A 19,244-nucleotide genomic window follows, 5' to 3' on the forward strand; every position below is an offset into this window, starting at 1 on the left:
AAATTCTACGGTCACTCACACGCAAATTCGAGTACGTAGTCGTTGCCATCGAAGAATCAAAAGATTTGTCAAAGATGTCGCTCGAAGAACTTGTGGGTTCTCTGCAAGCCCATGAGCAAAAGATGAAGCTAAATGAAGATAGTGAAAATCTTGATCAAGCCTTGCATAGCAAGTTGTCCGTCGACGACGGAGAAACAAGTAATAACTTTAACCAAGGAAGAGGAAACCGCAGAGGATACCGTGGAGGCTACCGTGGTGGAAACAGAGGAGGAAGAGGATCACGAGGACGTGGAAATCAATCATATGGGAGATATCAAGAAAATAAAGATTATCAAACATCCAACCGTGGACGTGGATCTAGAGGTCGTGGCCGAGGCAGATTTCAAGAAAATAAATCTCAGGTACAATGCTACAACTGTAACAAGTATGGACATTTCAGTTACGAGTGCAGATCAACACACAAAGTGGATGAAAGAAACCATGTAGCAGTCGCAGCAGAAGGCAACGAAAAAGTGGAATCAAGTGTCTTTCTCGCTTACGGAGAAAATGAAGATCGCAAGAGAAGTGTGTGGTATCTCGACAACGGTGCAAGCAACCACATGTGTGGAAGAAAGGAGCTGTTCACAGAATTAGATGAAACATTTCATGGACAAATAACTTTTGGAGACAACTCACATGCAGAAATCAAAGGAAAGGGCAAGGTTGTTATAACACAAAGGAATGGAGAGAAGAAGTACATCTCAGACGTTTACTACGTACCAGCTTTGAAGAGCAATCTGATCAGTCTTGGTCAACTCCTAGAAAAAGGATATGAAGTTCATATGAAAGACCGCTCACTCGCCATCAGGAACAAAAGTGGAGAATTAGTTGTTCGAGTTGATATGACGCGAAATCGTCTTTTCACCCTCGACATCGAGTCTGGAGAAGTAAAATGCATGAAGACGGATCTGAAGAATGAATCATGGTTGTGGCACTTAAGGTACGGACATCTCAGATTTTCTGGCTTGAAGCTGTTGTCGAAGACAAATATGGTGAATGGATTACCAAGTATTAATCATCCAGATCAACTGTGTGAAGCCTGTGTCAAAGGAAAGCAGCATAGGCAGAAATTTGAAGTAGGAAAATCTCGAAGAGCTAGAAGACCATTGGAAATTGTACACACCGACATATCTGGTCCGTACGACATTGAATCACTCGGTGGAAACAGGTACTACCTAACTTTTATTGATGATTATAGCAGAAAATGTTGGGTTTATTTTCTCAAAGCAAAATCGGAAGCCCTAGAAAAATTCAAGGAGTTCAAAGCAATGGTGGAAAAACAGAGTGGTCGATATTTGAAGATACTCAGATCCGATAGAGGAAGCGAGTATACTGCAAAGCTTTATGAAAGTTTCTGCAAGGATCATGGAATCATTCATCAGTTAACAGCCAGACGCACTCCACAACAAAACGGAGTTGCAGAAAGGAAGAATCGGACAATTCTGGATATGGCAAGAAGCATGATAAAAGGTAAACACCTTCCGAGAACTTTCTGGGCTGAAGCCGTTGAATGCGCAGTTTATCTGTTGAATCAATGTCCAACAAAAAGTGTAAGACACAAGACACCAGAAGAAGCATGGAGCGGTCACAAGCCAAGAGTTGGACACCTCAAAATTTTTGGATGCATTGCATATGCACACGTTCCTGAGCAACAGAGGAAAAAGCTTGACGATAGAGGAGAGAAGTGTATCTTTATAGGCTATGACAAAAGAAGTAAGGCCTACAGACTTTATAATCCTCTTACTAAGAAATTGATTATCTCAAGAGATGTCGAGTTCGATGAAGCGGATTACTGGAGATGGAGTGAAGAAGAAAAGAAAGTGGAAGGATTATTTTTCAACGAAGACGACAATGATGTCATCAACCAAGAAGAACAAGGCGATGATCAAAGTCCTGGTACAACAGCCCCTTCGTCACCAACCAGCAGCAGCGGAAGCAGCAGCTCAGATGAAGCACCCACAAGAACACGGAGTTTCAACGACATCTACAATTCTACGGAACCTGTAGAGACGCAGTTCGATTATTCACTATTCTGTCTAATGACAGAATGTGATCCAGTGACATACGAAGAAGCAATTGAAGACAATAAATGGAAGAAGGCCATGGACGAGGAGATTGCTGCAATAAGAAGGAATGACACGTGGGAGCTAACAAGTCTGCCAGAAGGACATAGCCCGATTGGTGTCAAGTGGGTGTACAAGACGAAGACCAACAAAGAAGGAAAAGTAGAGAAATACAAGGCAAGACTAGTCGCCAAAGGCTACAAGCAAAGACAAGGAGTGGACTATGATGAAATATTTGCTCCAGTCGCAAGAATAGACACAATTAGGCTTCTCATAGCGGTCGCAGCACAATACAAATGGAAAATCTATTAGATGGACGTCAAGTCTGCATTCCTGAATGGCTACTTGGAGGAGGAAGTCTACATAGAACAACCACCTGGATATAGCATACAAGGAAAGGAGGACAAAGTCTACCGATTGAAGAAAGCTTTGTATGGATTGAAGCAAGCCCCAAGAGCATGGAACACAAGGATCGACGAGTACTTCCGAAGAAATGGATTCATCAAAAGCCCGCACGAGCACACCCTGTACACAAAGAAGAATGGATATGGAGATATCATGATCGTATGCCTATATGTGGATGACATGATCTTCACCGGAAACAATCCAGGTATGTCTGATGATTTCAAGAAAGCTATGACTAAAGAATTTGAAATGACAGATATCGGTGAGATGTCATACTTTCTTGGAGTCGAGGTGAAACAAATGCAAGATGGAATTTTTGTCTCTCAAAAGAAGTATGCGGAGCAGATTTTGAACAAGTTCAAAATGAAGGATTGCAAGCCAGTAGTCACGCCAGCTGATCCAGGGATGAAGCTAAGTGTTGATTCGACAAGGGAGTCGATAAATCCGACGTTGTTTAAAAGTCTCGTTGGAAGTTTAAGGTATTTGACAATCACACGACCAGATATTACATATGCAGTAGGATTGGTGAGCAGATTCATGGAGAAGCCGAAGCAAGACCACTTAATTGCCGCAAAAAGAATTTTGAGATATATCAAAGGTACGATGAACCATGGTTTATTCTATACCCACTCACAAGATTCAAAATTAGTTGGCTACTCAGATAGCGATTATGGGGGAGACTTGGATGATCGGAAAAGCACTTCCGGATATGCATTCCACATCAGTTCCGCAGTTTTTTCATGGTCGTCAAAGAAGCAACAAACAATTGCTCTCTCAACATGTGAAGCAGAGTATATGGCCGCAGCAACTTGTACATGCCAAGCAATGTGGTTGAAGAATATTTTGGGAGAAATAGGTGTTTCAAATGAAGGTCCAATTACCATCTACGTTGACAACAAATCCGCTATATCACTTGCCAAGAATCCGGTGTCGCACAGCCGAAGCAAGCACATCGATACGAAGTATCATTTTATCCGAGAGCAAGTGAAAAACAAAAACGTGGAGTTGGTCCATTGCAGGACAGAAGATCAACTGGCAGATATTTTCACAAAGCCGTTGAAAGTGGAGACATTCAACAAATTCAAAGAGAAGCTCGGTATGAAAGTTGGGTTTGAGGGGGAGTGTTAGAAATCAAACCCACTCCAAGCATAATCTAGAAGCATGAGACGTGGAGCAATTTTGTGCCATGCAAAGTGCTGAAATTTTAGCCATACAAAGTGCTCCATTATTGAGATGTTTTGTGGCTGGAAATTAAGTGGATTAATAGCCACATTTGTTGTCACTTTATCAGCCTATAAATAGAGGCTTGAACTTGTGTTGTAAGAAAGAAAAATGATAAGAAAAAAAGAAATAAGAGAAGCAACGTGAGTGAGAGTGAGAAGGTTAGCAAACCTTGAGTGAGTTAAAATCTAGCAGCAGCTAGACTATCTAGTCATTGAGAAAATATTTGTAATCTTCGTATTGTAATATATTGAGTGTGTAATAAAAAGTAAATTTTCGGCCCATCACGTTTCCAACATTATTCAACCTGGATTCCATTAGCAGAAATCGACTGCAACTTTATAGCTACCTAACAGACAGCATAATGCTTGCTACCCCACGGGTCCAACAGTTCTCCAACTTAAATTTTAACTTTATTTTTTTTTCTCTTATATTACTTAATGAACACATTTTTAATCATCTAACATGTTTTTTTTTGGATCAGGTCTTGCAGGAATGTGGTATAACAAGCACATTTGTTATAGGAAGTGAAGTTCCGATTGTGTTTAAGCATCGCACTAATGAGCACCGAATCTCTTTTTCTTTGCCAACACCATCTCATCCAGATGAAAAGATCCATCGGTTCAGCTTATGCATTGTTTTCTCTTTAGCTCGTGATCAAATATTGGAGTTTCTACCAAGTGTCCACATTTTCAATGAGACCAAAAGGATCATGCAAAGATATCGCTCAAGTTTCATCGGAATTCCTGAGACTAACGATAACACAATGTTGTGGTTGATTCATTGGCCAGTAACGGATTGTGAGTTTGAAGGTGGTGACCTTGTGAGTTGCATGGTAGTGCCTATTCATCTCGGCATAAGAAAATTTGGCGTTACTTATGAATCACAACACAACGTTAGAAATAAATATGGCTTTTCACACTTATCTACAGGTATGACTATGACTCCAAGTGATTATGTTTATGGAATATTACCCCATGCACTATTAACACTTATCTAAACTAAAGATATATCCTTACTGAAATAATTTTTTTTTGACAAAGAAAATAATAAATTATATGAATATTTAATGTGTTTTCAATGACAAGATTATATATTAGTGAATACATCCTATTATTTTTTTAATGTTTCCTTTTAGATGTAAATAACAAATGATTAAGAAATGATAAATGTTGCAATTGGGATTTAATTAAAATAATTTAATTGTTTGATAAATGATTAATCCTATTGTTAGTTTACAAGTCTTATAATACATTTTAGTGATATAATATTCGTATTTTGATTTTTTCATATAATATTAAGAGAAAGTGATGGGGTCACACGGTTTGAATCTGTATCAAATAGATGTTGGACAAAAGCTTGAACCAGCAACCTATTCAAGTCAAGACTACTATTTTAATATTCTAATATGCATATCATGTTGATGATCACTAGAATTGATAAATAACACATTATTGTACATATTTTAGGAGATGAAGTTGCCACAAGAAATATGATGATGGACCTAACTAAAGACTTACCCAGTTTGGAATCTTATGGAAATGTTAAAGTGCAACTTTGCAGTTATATAGAAGAATCAAAAGTGGTTGCTTCCCCACAGGTTCCCTTTACAAGTTTCAAATTTTAAAAAATATTTATATACTATTTTTTAAAATCTTATTCTATAACCCAATGTTACAGCTATTATACGATTACGGCATAATTACAACATTTGATCCATTGCCATTTGATTACAATGGCCACTATTTTGGCCATCAAGCTGGCAAGACTGAGGTTTCAATATCAGTGCCCCCAAACTCTAGTCGAAAGTTAAGTTGCTTCTTAAATTCGATTATCATTTTTTCTGCCAAGAATGATAAAACATATAGATTTTTACCATGCCTTGAAATTGTGAACGAGACCAAAGGTACAAAATGGACCTACTCCAAACATTTCATGGGAATTCCTGAAATTAAGAATACCTTATACTGGACGACTTGTTGGAACTTTAGGGGTGATGAACTAGAAGCTGGTGATTGTATTAGTCTGCGGGTTCTTTCAAATTTATCTGTACTAAAATTTGGGATTGACCTTGTATATGATTATGAGCTAGATGGTAACCCAAATTTTTTCAGTCAGTTACCATGGTTGAGTAAATGTTTTACGTATCTTTTCGGGACTTTTGTTTTTCTGTCGTCACAATCCCAAAAAAACTTGTATAGGTTGCAAAGTTTAGTCAAATGCTGATTATTGTAGGAATTGAAATGGAGCAAATGAATATTTTGGTTTAGTCATTGCCGCCTTGGCTTGGCTGATTTCATCTTATATTTAATCTCTAATTCTTTTATGTATGCTATCGATATTGATTTTTGCTCAAGTTCTTCAATGAAGCACCTTGTTCTTGGTAATTCAATTAACTTGTGCTTTTAACCAGATGTCGTGGAGTTATTTTTAACTATTATTAGGCTAAATCTTTAGAGAAAATGGTGATTTCTATTTATGTTTCTAATATTCACGCTTGTTTTCATTGGAAGGGACTCTGGAAAATCTCTAAGTACCATGGCAAAGTGTTGGGTGTTTATTCCTAACAATAGGAATTGAAAAGATCTATCTTTTGGTTTTGTAAGATTTGCAAGAATTATGGATGCTAAGAGGGCGATTAGTAGACTTAATTGATTTTGTATATATGGAAGTAAAGTGAATGTGAACTTAGCTCGCTTTGAGGGAAGAGTGGTGTACTAAAAGAAAGTTGAAAATGGTAAGCTAGGAGGTGATGATCGTAGAGATGAATTAGGAGTAGAAAACGAGGAAAAGCATTCTTGGGAGATGATTTGATTACTATTTGTGGAACACTAGTTCCTATAACTACATATGCTTGTTTATAATAGTTATCTTAAAATATCGAACAAATATCAATTGGATGTTCTGGTTTAAATATATAATTTCAAGAGAATGTATTCGTACCTCATTCTACCCAAGATTTATGTCAAATTCAAACTGTTGTGAGTTGTTAGCCATGATGAAAATCAATTCTGTAACAGTTTAATAGGGTGGAGCTAGAAAATTTTTTGAAGGGAGGCCGAAATAAAATTATACATTTTATAACAATAAAAGTAAAATTTTACTATTTTAATAGTCTACATCTTTATAATTTTTAAAAAATTAAATTAAAAATTTTTCGTTTTCACTCCAACTGTTTCACTCAACATAATAAATTCATTTAAAGTAGTGAAGACGATGGGATAAGGCTAATGTTGATCGTATGGGATAAGGCTAATATTTATAAACATTTCTTACGTTACATTTCAACCACCTCTTTAATTCCACCAGAATCCGGCACTACTCGCTCTTGAGTGTAATTATTCGAATAGGGATCATATCTCTTTTATAGTGGAATACTAATTTGTCTTATTACATGGGCTTGTTCATAAGAGTTCTCTTAGAATATCGAACAAATATCAGTTGGGTATTCTGGTTTAAATATTTAATTTTCAAGAGAATATATTCTTACTTCACTCTGTCCTCTCGAAGATTTATGTCAAATCCAAACTGACGTGACGTGAGTTGATAGTCATGATAGAAATCAATTCTCTAGCATTTCAACGAGTTTTGCTTGTAAGTAAAAGTCTTTCATAAAAATATTAGATAAGTAATTGGTAAAAAATTTAATTCAAAAGGCAACTAGCAAAGAGCTCTTTAATATTTTTCAACATTCATAAAGGGTTTTTATGTACTTTTATTGAATGGAATAGATTTTTTTTCCTAATAGAGGAACCACGAGAAGCAAAATCTTTTCCAAAGAATATTCTTAGTTGATCTATTCAAAATGTACTTGGCAACCAGTTCTTGCAAAGAAAATCATAATAATTTTTCCTGTTTGAAATCCTAAAAATCTTTTAAATCAACCCAATCATCTCATTCGAATACTTTATTAATTTTACACAAATTATTCTTCTCATCAACAAATATTATTTATCACCCACTTTCATGCAAAATTATTTTTACTATGCAAGGAATTGTCTCCATGAATTACTGTCATCTTTTAGTTTAAGATGAGTAAATTTCAACCAGTAATAACTTTCTTGATTAACATCATATCTATTTTGATGATATGACATGCTTTCTTTTGATTCAAGAAAGGCAATCAATGACTTGAAATTGAACCATGATTTTAAAGGACTTGGGTTTATATAAGTGGTAATTCAATTTCCTTTTCCTTGTTGGAAAAGGAATTCCATTTTGACTTTAACTGTGATTTTTAAGTTGTTGTTTTCTTATTGTTAATTATTTAAAAAATAATCGCATTTTAACTTGTAAACTTAAATCTTAAACTATTATCATTATGTTCACTTTCTGATGATAATTAACAAAAATATTTGGTTTTAAAATTTTAATACAATCAATGAAACGCAATTCACATATATGAATAATGATGAAATTTGACGTGATTAAATAAATATTAAATTTTGTTATATTTTTAATAATGAATATAGGTAAAATGGTAATAAACCGACATTTTAATGTCATTTAAAATGTGTCAAATAAATATTAGATTAGATATTCAATATTAATAATCAATATATATTAATTGAATTAGAGATTATAATTAGTCATGACTGTCGAAATTCAAAATTGTAAAAATTAATATATATTGAATTAAATGAGTACTATACATAATCTTATTCAAATAATAATAATGAAAAAAAGAGTGTTTAAGACAATTTCGTTGTATTTGTTTGTTCTATGATCCAACTATGGTATGTAGGCTCATCGTACTCCCATCCAGTGGCTTTAATTTGCTCTAATGGAATCGAAAATGAATCAATCCTTTTAACTTCTTCTTCTTCCTCTTCATCATTGGAAATCGACTTTATTTCTAAAAAAAGTTTTGGGTCGATTTTGGAGTTCCAATCAATATCATCGATATACATATCAGCTGCATTACTTGGCAACTTATTTGTGAAAGGAAAACGATGATAATACTCCCAGAATCTCTGTTTTGCTTCTTGGAAAGCTTTTAAACCAGCTAAATCATCCCATTCGAATACTTTATCTATTTTGAACAAATTATTCTTTGATTCAACAAATCTTTTCCATGGCATTGCACCCACTTTTATGCAGAATTTTTTCTCCCATGAGGTAATGGTTCCCATGAATTACAGTTATCATTCAGTTTGGGACAAGTAAATTTCGGACTGTAGTACCTTTCTGGGCGATTATGATATCTTCTTTGATAGTATGGCATGATTTCTTGTAATCCAAACAAATAAATGAATTGAAATCGCTAATGATTTGAATTTACAGTGAGGAGACTTGTTGGGTTTATATAATCTTATTAGAGTCGGTGGTGACTCAATCCATTTCCTTGTTGGAAAAGGAATTCTAATTTCAGTTTGACTCTGATTTCTATTTTCTAAATTTTTGTATAATAAAATTTTTAAAAAATAACTATATCTGTATTGATTCGTTTCCCTCTGATTGATACGTTACATCCCTAGCTTCTCTAGAATCCTCATTAACTATCTGATCTCTTCACCCATTGGTGTTCCCCCAAGAATGTTTTTTCTCGTTTTCTCCTCCTAATTCATCTCCACGATCATCACCTCCTAGCTTACCGTTTTCAACTTTCTTCCAGTACACCACTTTTCCCTTAAAGCGAGCTAAGTTCACATTTATTTTACTTCCATCTATACAGTATCCATTAAGTTTACTAATTGCCCTCTTATCATCCACAATGCTTGCAAATCTTACTAAACCAAAACCTAGACCTTTTCGATGCCTCTTGTTAGGAATAAACGCGTCCAACACTTTGCCATGGAACTCAGAGATTTTCCATGGTCCCTTCCAATGGAAACAAGGAAGATTAGAAACATAAACTGAAATCACCATTTTCTCTAAGGATTTAGCCTAGTAATAGTTAACAATAACTCCACGGCATCTGATTAAAAGCACAAGTTAATTGAATTACCAAGAACAATGTTCTTCAATACTATTCCAAATTCAATTTTGGAACTTCTGTTATCATAGCTTTCAACTATTTGAAACTCTGTTGGCATTATTCAATCACACATAACTAACATTTTCTGTAGCAACTTTCGTCATGGTAGAGCTATCATCGACAAGCCTGAACAAATCACCTGTAGTATACAATAAATCCTAGAGAACTACACACTTCTATATTATTTTTCAGAGATTCCCTAATTCACATTTATCAGGAGTTTATTCGAAATAACTCAAATATCTTCTGCTGTTAATAAAAGGTTTAGAAAACTTATTTCTTGAAATTAAAATTCACATTTATTGATTTTCACAAATAATTATTTCTCTCGTAATATCTGTACGTAACACTGTTTTTCCAATACTAATCGTGTTCAAATTTTTTCTTCACATGAATTGAGTATCTTTAATTATATAGCAACAACTCTGATAAGATACAGCTAGAAACTTTTGTCTATTAAATATATAAAGTGACTATGCAATTGATAATCATATACAATAATCAACATTTGTCTAAACTTTGCAACCTATACAAGTCTTTTTGGGATTTCGACGAAACATAAACAAAAATCCCGAGAAGATACTTAAAACATTTACTCATCCATGGCAACTGACTGAAAAAATTTGGGTTGTCTTCTAGCTCATAATCATATACAAGGTCAATACCAAATTCTAGCACAGATAAATCTGAAAGAACCCGAAGACTAATATGATCACCAGCTTCTAATTCATCACTTCTAAAGTTCCAACAAGTCGTCCAGTATAAGGTATTCTTAGTTTCAGGAATTCCCATGAAATGTTTGGAGTAGGTCCACTTTGTACCTTTGGTCTCGTTCACAATTTCAAGGCATGGTAAAAATCCATATGTTTTATCATTCTTGGCAGAAAAAATGATAATCGAATTTAAGAAGCAACTTATCTTTCGACTAGAGTTTGGGGGCACTGATATTGAAACCTCAGTCTTGCCAGCTTGATGGCCACAGTAATGACCATGGTAATCAAATGGCAATGGATCAAATGTTGTAATTATACTCTAATCATATAATACCTGTAGCATTGGGTTAGAGAATGAGTTATTAAAAAGTATATAGTATATAAATAATTTTAAAAACTTGGAACTTGTAAAGGGAACCTGCGGGGAAGCAATCACTTTGGATTCTTCTATATAACTGCAAAGTTGCACTTTAACATTTCCATAAGATTCCAAACTGGGCAAGTGTCTAGTTAGGTCCATCTTGATATTTCTTGTGGAAACTTCATCTCCTAAAATATGTACAAACAATAATGTGTTATTTATCAATTTTAGTGATCATCAACATAATTTACTTATTAAAAAAATAATAGTATTGACTTGAATGGAGTGATAATTATCAAACACCCATTTGACAAGAATTCAAATCGTGACCCATCCCCAATACTCAATATTGTATGAAAAAAAGATATCAAAGTAGTAATGTTATTATCACTAAAATGTATTATAAGACTTGTAAGAAATAATCAATTATACACATTAAATAACTTTAAAACTATTAAATAAGTTAATCAAAACACCACTTTTATAATTTTATCCATTATTTTAGTTTCCACTTCTATTAGCTATTGGATTAATCATTTATCAAACAATTAAATTTTTTCATTAGACCCCAATTGCAGCATAACTTTATAATTATCATTTTATTATTAAGCTAAATTTCTCTCATAATCTATTAAATTGTCACATTTCTTGATAATATTTTTATTGTATTAGAAAGTCTTTTAGAGAAACATTCATCATTTCTTGAACATTTGTTAGTCACATATAAAATAAATATAATAGGACGTATTTACTAAAATATAATTATTTGAAGTCTACTCATACCTGTAGATAAGTGCAAAAAGCCATATTCATATCTAATGTTGTGTTCTGATTCATAAGTAACGCCAAATTTTCTTATGCTGAGATGAATAGGCACTACCGTGCAACTCACAAGGTCACCAGCTTCAAACTGACAGTCCGTTACTGGCCAATGAATCAACCACAACATTGTGTTATCGTTAGTCTCAGGAATTCCAATGAAACTTGAGCGATATCTCTGCATGATCCTTTTGGTCTCATTGAAAATGTGGACACTTGGTATAAGCTCCAACATTTGATCACTAGCTAAAGAGAAAACAATGCATAAGCTGAACCGATGGATCTTTTCATCTGGATGAGATGGTGTTGGCAAAAAAAAAGAGATTCGATGCTCGGTAGTGCCATGCTTAAACCCAATCGGAACTTCACTTCCTACAACAAATGTGCTTGTTATACCACATTCTTGCAAGACCTGATCCAAAAAGAACTAGTTAGATGATTAAGTAGTATAAGAGAAAAAATAGATTTAAAATTTAACTTGGAGAACTATTGGACCTGTGGGGTAGCTAGCATTATGCTGTCTGTTAGGTAGCTATAAAGTTGCAGTCGATTTCTGTTAATGGAATCCACTTTGAATAATCTTCTAATCTCTTCTGCTTCAAAGTTTTGAATTGGTTCCAACTTGAATAGATCTTCAACCTCAGTCAACTTTTCACATCCAAAAATAATACATCGTGTGGAAGAAAAGAAGCATGGAATAATTACCGTATATCCATGAAATGAAGAATTGTCTCCAAAAATAAACTTGCACTCAAAAACATTGAGCAAGACCGGAAGCTTTGGAATCATTTGGAGTTCAGTGCAAGAAGTCAATAGAAGTTCTTCAAGTTTTGTAAGGTTTTTTAAGCTCTCGGGTAGGTAATGAATTGGGTTTCTACTTAAATTTAAGGATTTCAAGGAAGCCAAGTTACAAAGATCATTGGGCATGACATCATTAGATAATTTGCAACTTTCAAGGCTTAACTTTACCAAAGAGTCCGGTAGAGATGCCCAAGAGAAACCCAATCCTTTGCTTCTTTTCAGTAAGAGCCAATGCAACCCCAATCTTGATTGATATATGGCAGTTTCATCTAAATTAAGCACCTTCAATGATTCCATATTATGCAACTCCCTAGGAACATCATCAAGTCTTGAACAACCAGATAAGATAAGCTCTTCAAGTGATATTAATGAACCAATTGTCCTTGGAAGTTTCCTAAGACTTGTGCAATCTTTAAGGTTCAAGAAAGTAAGCATCTTTAGCTCACCAATGGATTGATCAATTTCCACCAAATTTATGCAATATTTGAGCATCAACTTCTCAAGGCTAGGGAGTCCTGAAAAGCTTGGGGTTTTAAGAAGGCTATGTGAATGGTTGAGATTAAGGATCTTTAAATTTGGGAGGCACTGCAAAAAAAGAAAGCCCTTCATTAATTATATATTATTGTTTCACACACACACAAAAAGGAGTATTAGTATATATCATACCTCTGTATCCTTCCAAACTTGTTTAAGTTTACTGTTGCGCACGTCGAGAACAACTAGTTCATTGATATCAAAATCCACCGGAAAAGATTGCATCCAAAACCCATGCCAACGTAACCATCTTAATCTTTTGGGAAAGTCTTTGAAGTCTCCTTTAAGTCTTACATAATCCAGTTGAAGCAGTTTAAGTCTCTTCATCTTTGCAAATGCTTGAGTTTCCATATCAACATCATTTGCCATCAGAAACTGACTTTTTGAATGCTTTGGAAAATGTAGAGTTGTATTTGTCCTTTTAGCCTTGTCTTCTAGCAATCTTTTTAGGTCAAGTGTGAGGCACTTAACTGTTCTGGAACCCTGCATCAGAAAAACTTTTTTAAAAAACAAAAAGAAATTTGATAAAAAAAAAAAGTAGATTACATGCACACAAGAAAAAAGTTGAGTAAAATGATGTTTCTTACAATTTTTTCTCTTATTACATCAAAAGCGTTCTTATGCCACAATCTGCTTCGTTTCCCAATATTAGAAGATTCTTGACGAATAATTTCTCGTCCCATATCTCTAATCATTTGGTGCATCATTAGCTTATTTTTTTCATTAATGATTAAGAGAGACCTGCCTACTAGATTTTTAATTCCAATTGTTGTATAGAAATCACAACCATCTAGAATTGTAGTCGTGTAATCTCTATCCTTCCCAATGAATAAACAAACTATGTCGAGGAATAAATTTTTATCATGATCGTCTTCCAAAGAATCATAGCTTATTCTTAGAATCTCTTGAATTTTGCTGTCAGGGATTTCTTCCAATTTCTCCAATGCACTTTTCCAAGAACTCACACTTTTGCTAGATAATGAAGAGCCCAAAACTTGAAGAGCTAACGGAAGCCCACCACAGTGTTTCACTAAACTTCTTGCATATGCCATTAAACTTTCAGGCACAGAGTTATGACCAAAAGCATACCAATTAAAAAGTTGCAGCGATTCACTTGAAGCTAATTCTTTTACTTCAAATAGCTTGCTTAAGCCTCCACAACTAGTTGATGCTTCCAACTCAAACATTTGGCTTATAAAATGTGCATTCAATAGGCATCGGTTTCTACTAGTTATGATGATTTTACTTCCCAGATGAAAAGGTATTTGAGTTCCCATTAATTTTCTTATTTTTTCCAATTCATCAACATCATCAAGAACAAGAAGAACTCTTCTACAACATACAATTTCTTTGATCTTGTTAATTCCATTATCTATATTGTATATTTTATGTGATTTTCCTTTAAGGATATCTGAAATAAGTTGCCTTTGCAAACGGACTAAACCATTGCAATCTGGACTTGTTTCTCTAACATCAGCAAGGAAACTATAACCTTCAAACCTTGGGATGTTTTGATTGTAAACAACTTTTGCAATGGTTGTCTTCCCAATGCCGCCAATGCCACAAATAGTTGCAATGCCAACTTTATTTGCTCCATCTTGTTCTAACCATTGATTAATTTGTGTCACGAGAGAATCTATTCCAACTAAATAAGGAGGGACATACAAAGAAATAAGATGAAGTTTATTTTGAACTTCTTTAACAATATCTTGAATGAATTGTGATTCATGCCTGCAAATTTAAAAAATACAACTCAATGGTAAAATTTTAGAAATTAAGTAAAAGTTACTAATGCATTTTCTCTTTTTTTGATTGTTTTTATGAGATTATATGTTCAAATAAAAATAAGAAACTAATGCAACATTTCAACATATATGATAGAATTATTACATTCAAAATCAAATCAAATCAAATAAAGCAACATAAAAATTAATGAAATTCATTTGAGAAACAACCTATACTCTAAATTTCAACTTTCTCTTTGTGAAAGTTTAATAACATGAATTTATATATTTATTTTTTATTCATTGTAATATTTTGAATATGTGTAGACCTATTACACGAATAACTTAGATATAATTGTTGCAAATATACTACTGCAAAATAGAATTGTTACAAGAGACCAAACTGAATGTCAATAAAATAAGAATCATTGTGTCGTGAAAGAATCACTGCATTAGAGGCAAATTCGCCTTGATCGGTGTAATCGTATAGTGGACGTTACCCCCCCCAACAAAATACTCCAATATTCGTACACCCGAAGGTGGAACATGATTAACATTACTCTTCCCAGAAAAAAAGTTCAATTCCCAAGAAAGATTAAGGAGGTCACAAACAGTCCCGCTTAAAACCTAATCTCTTAGACAAAATCTCCCTCTCGTGTAATTTTGCAGAACACTAGAATTTAGAGAACATAGAGAAGTTGTTTTTCTCTTGTTGTGTTAGGTGGGAGAATGACCTCCTATTTATACTGTTTTTTGATGGGCAAAATAAAAAAATAAAAGTTTTAATTTCCAAAAATAGTAAATGATTTTCCTAACTGAAAATATTCTAAAAATATTTTCTGCAATGATTTTCCGCAATTCAAAATATTCTTTTGCATTATCAACAATGACATCTTAGAAAACCACAAATAGTGTCATTAAATTCAAGAGGCTATTTCTTTTTGTTTTCAACTCGTCAAATCCAAGTTGTTCATGTGATTTAAAAACATCCCACATTAGATTCGAGCTAATATTTAATGCTTAAGCTGATGACTTATTTGATAGAAAAACCATATTCATACAATACTAATATTTTAATGACTCAATTAAAACATGTTAATGTTTCTGAGTTATAATTAACCCTTTAAAATGGATTGATGTAACCATTTTAATTTCCAAACGCTACGTAACAATATTTTCTATTAATTTTATTTCTACTCTATCAAGTTTTAATGAAAAGGATTGAAGTAACCATATGGAATTGGATTATGTGTATAACGTACCTGTCTTGCAGAACCATGCCTCCTATATCCGCAACTTCTTTTAAAGCATTTCTCCATCTTTGTACCATGTTGGTTTCGGACTCGAAGTTTTGTTCATGTTGGGTAAATGCTTCTGCATAACTTCCCGTCTGGTTCTTGACTTGACTCGGATCCACATCATAGAAAACTGGCAACACACTATGTTTAGAGGATTTCTTGTGCTCCAATATCATTACAAGTTCGTTAAGACACCATGTGGATGCAGCATAATTCTTTGAGAAAACAACGATAGAAATTTTGGAGTGGTGTAGTATTGCTTTTTCAATTTCATCTTTTATGTTATTCCCTCTCTCGATTTCCTCATCATCTCTAAATGTTTGAATTCCTAAGTGCACCAAAGCTGTGTAAAGATGATCCGTGAAACTTTTGCGCGTATCTTCACCTCTAAAACTCAAGAATACATGATAACTACATCGCGAGATTTCTGACATTGCCATTGAAGAAGAAAATGAAGCCGTCCTGTATTTTTTATGTAATAACAAGGTTCCAGCATATATATATATATATATGAATGGCAAAGCAGATATTATTAGCAGTCAAGTGGCAGTTCCCAATCCATGGTGGGTCAATCCTTCCACCAGTTCATACAACTGCCCGAAGAAATTCATGTCGGCCATGTTGTTTTTTTCCAAATCTACCAACTTGGGTTACGTATTCTATATTATTAATTTTGCTTGGCAAATACAATCTATTGATTAACTTGATGGTTATAGCTAACACAACACGTAATATAGACATCATCTTCAGGCTAATATTAGTAAAAATACTATGAAGGTTGTTGTATTTTAAGTAATACTATATTTTGTTTCCTCTACTTAAAAAATAATAAATTAGTCATTGTATATTAGATTAGAAAGTAAACTAGTTCTTTTGTTAAAAAAAATTATCCATTGTTATTGTTAAAAATTAGTCCATGTAATAAACATGAGGTACATGTGACACGTCACATGCAACTACCTAATTATTTCGTCATTCATGTTAGTTTTTAACAACAAAAATGGATGAAACTTTTAATAAAAATGATAAATTTATTCTTTTATCTATGTATATGGACTAATTTGCTTGTTTTTAAATAAAATGGGTTAAATACAATTTGACTCTCAATAGAATGATCTCCATGATACTTTTACCGGCTAATACCTTGGTGGATACACTCAATAATTAAACCAGAACCACAATATATCACATAGACATCACATTAAACATTCAAGTTCAGTATAGTAAAGAAACAATTTTAGTATCTATGCATGAATGAAGAATTAATTGTTTTAGAAAAAGAATTGGTGATTAAATTGATCATGTCGTCAATTTTTTATTTGATTTATTCGTGGTATCTAAAGTAAATAAATTTTTAAAAATTAAAAAATAATAAAAATTCACTACACGTTAAAGTAAATTGAAAATGAGAATTGAGAGGGACATAAGAGAAGGAGAATAATTCCGAAGTCATGCTTAAGGAAATTAGTGGCACTAGAAAACGCGTTTCAATCGCTTTTCATTTCGGAGTCATGCTTACGGTCCATTTGGTGCTCACCATTTTTATTAAAAATATTATCTGAATAGAGTTTTTCAACAGAGGTAGTAGAAAGGAAGGAAAACGTCAAAGTTGTACACTTTAAAAAAATTATATTATCAGACCTTAAACAATGATTTGTCGGCCTTAAATTAGCAATTAAAGAGGATGGGATAAGGGTAAGGTTGAGTAATTGATTCAAAATTTCATGCTGAGGGCAACTAGCACAAAATTGTTTAAATATTTTCCAGTACTCATTAAGGATCTTCATATCCTTTTTGTGGTATGGCATAGATTTCTTTCCTAATTGAAGCACAAAGTGAAGAAAAAGAAAATTCAACGAATATTCTTACCATATCTATTTTAAAATTTTAATATAATTAATGAAAAACAATTCACATATATGAATCATCAAATTTGATGTGCTTAGAGAATCCCATGTGATGGCCTGATGATTAAGGTTGTTCAAAATACATGAATGATAAAATTTAACGTGATTAAATAAATATTGAATTTTGTTATATTTTTAATAATAAATATAGGTAAAATGGTAATAAATTGGTATTTTAATGCCATTAAAAACGTGTCAGATAAATATTAGATTAGATATTCAATATTAATAATCAATATATATTAATTCAATTATACATTATAATTAAGGATGAGTGTCGAAAATCAAAATTGTAAATATTAATATATATTGAATTAAATTACTACCATACATAATCTTATTCAAATAATAATAATGAAAAAAATGAGTGTTTAAGACAATTTCGTTGTATTTGTTTGTTCTATGATCCAACTATAGTAGGTAAGCGTGGTGTAGGTTCATCGTACTCCCATCCAATGGCTTTAATTTGCTCTAATGGAATCGAAAATGAATCAATCCTTTTAACTTCTTCTTCCTCTTCATCATCGAAAATTGACTTTATTTCCAAAAAAAGGTTCTGGATCAATTTTGGAGTTCCAATCAATATCATCTATATACATATCTGTTGCATTACTTGGCAACTTATTTGTGCAACGAAAACGATGATAACATTCCCAGAATCTATGTTTGGCTTTCTAAAAAGCTTTTAAACCAGCTGAATCATCCCATCAGAATACTTTATCGGTTTTCAACAAATTATTCTTTGATTCAACAAATCTTTTCCATGGTATTGCACCCACTTTTATGCAGAATTTTTTCTCCCATGCTGGTAATGGTTCCCATGAATTATTGTTATCATTCGGTTTGGGACGAGTAAATTTCTTTTTTGTAGTAACTTTGTTGGCGATTATGATATCTTCTTTGATAGTATGACACGATTTCTTGTAATCCAAACAAATAAAGGAATTGAAATCGATAATGATATGCATTTACAGCGAGGGGACTTGTTGGGTTTATATATAAGATTATTAGAGTTGGTGGTGACTCAATCCTTTTCCAACAATTCTAATTTCAGTTTGATTATTGATGGGTGTCGAATCCACCAATATAAACCTACACCTAATTTTGCAAATTTAAACAGTATAAGGAGTAGGGTCGATCCCTCAGAGACTGGGTTTACTGCAAATTGTTGCTCTCTTGACCAGATTTATGTCGGGGCAGTTGTCGTGCCCAAGAAATTTGGGGGAAGGATAAAATCGAAAACCTGGAACCTGAAATAAATAAATAAATAAAATGCGTAAAAAGTAAAAGCTGCAAATAAATAATAAAAGGCAGTTAAATAAATCTGAAGAAAAATTAATTAAAATAAGCTCAGCTTTAGGCACGGATTTTTCCTCGTCTTT

The 19,244-nt window shown here is 33.3% G+C and overlaps 2 protein-coding genes across 3 annotated transcripts; both read right to left on the reverse strand.

Annotated features, from left to right (window-relative positions):
• Positions 1-8,419: 8,419 nt before the first annotated feature.
• On the reverse strand, positions 8,420-8,860 carry LOC107932328 (uncharacterized). The gene has a single exon (XM_016864299.1). The coding sequence runs from the start codon at positions 8,858-8,860 to the stop codon at positions 8,420-8,422; it is 441 nt and encodes a 146-aa protein (XP_016719788.1).
• Positions 8,861-10,139: 1,279 nt separating this feature from the next.
• LOC107932329 (disease resistance protein RPV1) lies at positions 10,140-16,437 on the reverse strand. Of its 2 annotated transcripts, XM_041090578.1 has the most exons (7): positions 15,920-16,437; positions 13,521-14,664; positions 13,066-13,416; positions 12,094-12,984; positions 11,563-12,010; positions 10,837-10,967; positions 10,140-10,752 (listed from the first exon to the last, which is right to left on the reverse strand). In XM_041090578.1, the coding sequence occupies exons 1-7, from the start codon at positions 16,393-16,395 to the stop codon at positions 10,738-10,740; spliced, it is 3,456 nt and encodes a 1,151-aa protein (XP_040946512.1). In that variant the 5' UTR covers positions 16,396-16,437; the 3' UTR covers positions 10,140-10,737. The 2 variants fall into 2 exon arrangements, with proteins under 2 accessions (XP_040946512.1, XP_040946511.1); XM_041090577.1 differs by having other exon boundaries at positions 10,140-10,967.
• Positions 16,438-19,244: the final 2,807 nt, after the last annotated feature.

This window comes from Gossypium hirsutum, chromosome D03, assembly GCF_007990345.1.
Source record: "Gossypium hirsutum isolate 1008001.06 chromosome D03, Gossypium_hirsutum_v2.1, whole genome shotgun sequence".
Classification (NCBI taxonomy): Eukaryota; Viridiplantae; Streptophyta; class Magnoliopsida; order Malvales; family Malvaceae; genus Gossypium; species Gossypium hirsutum.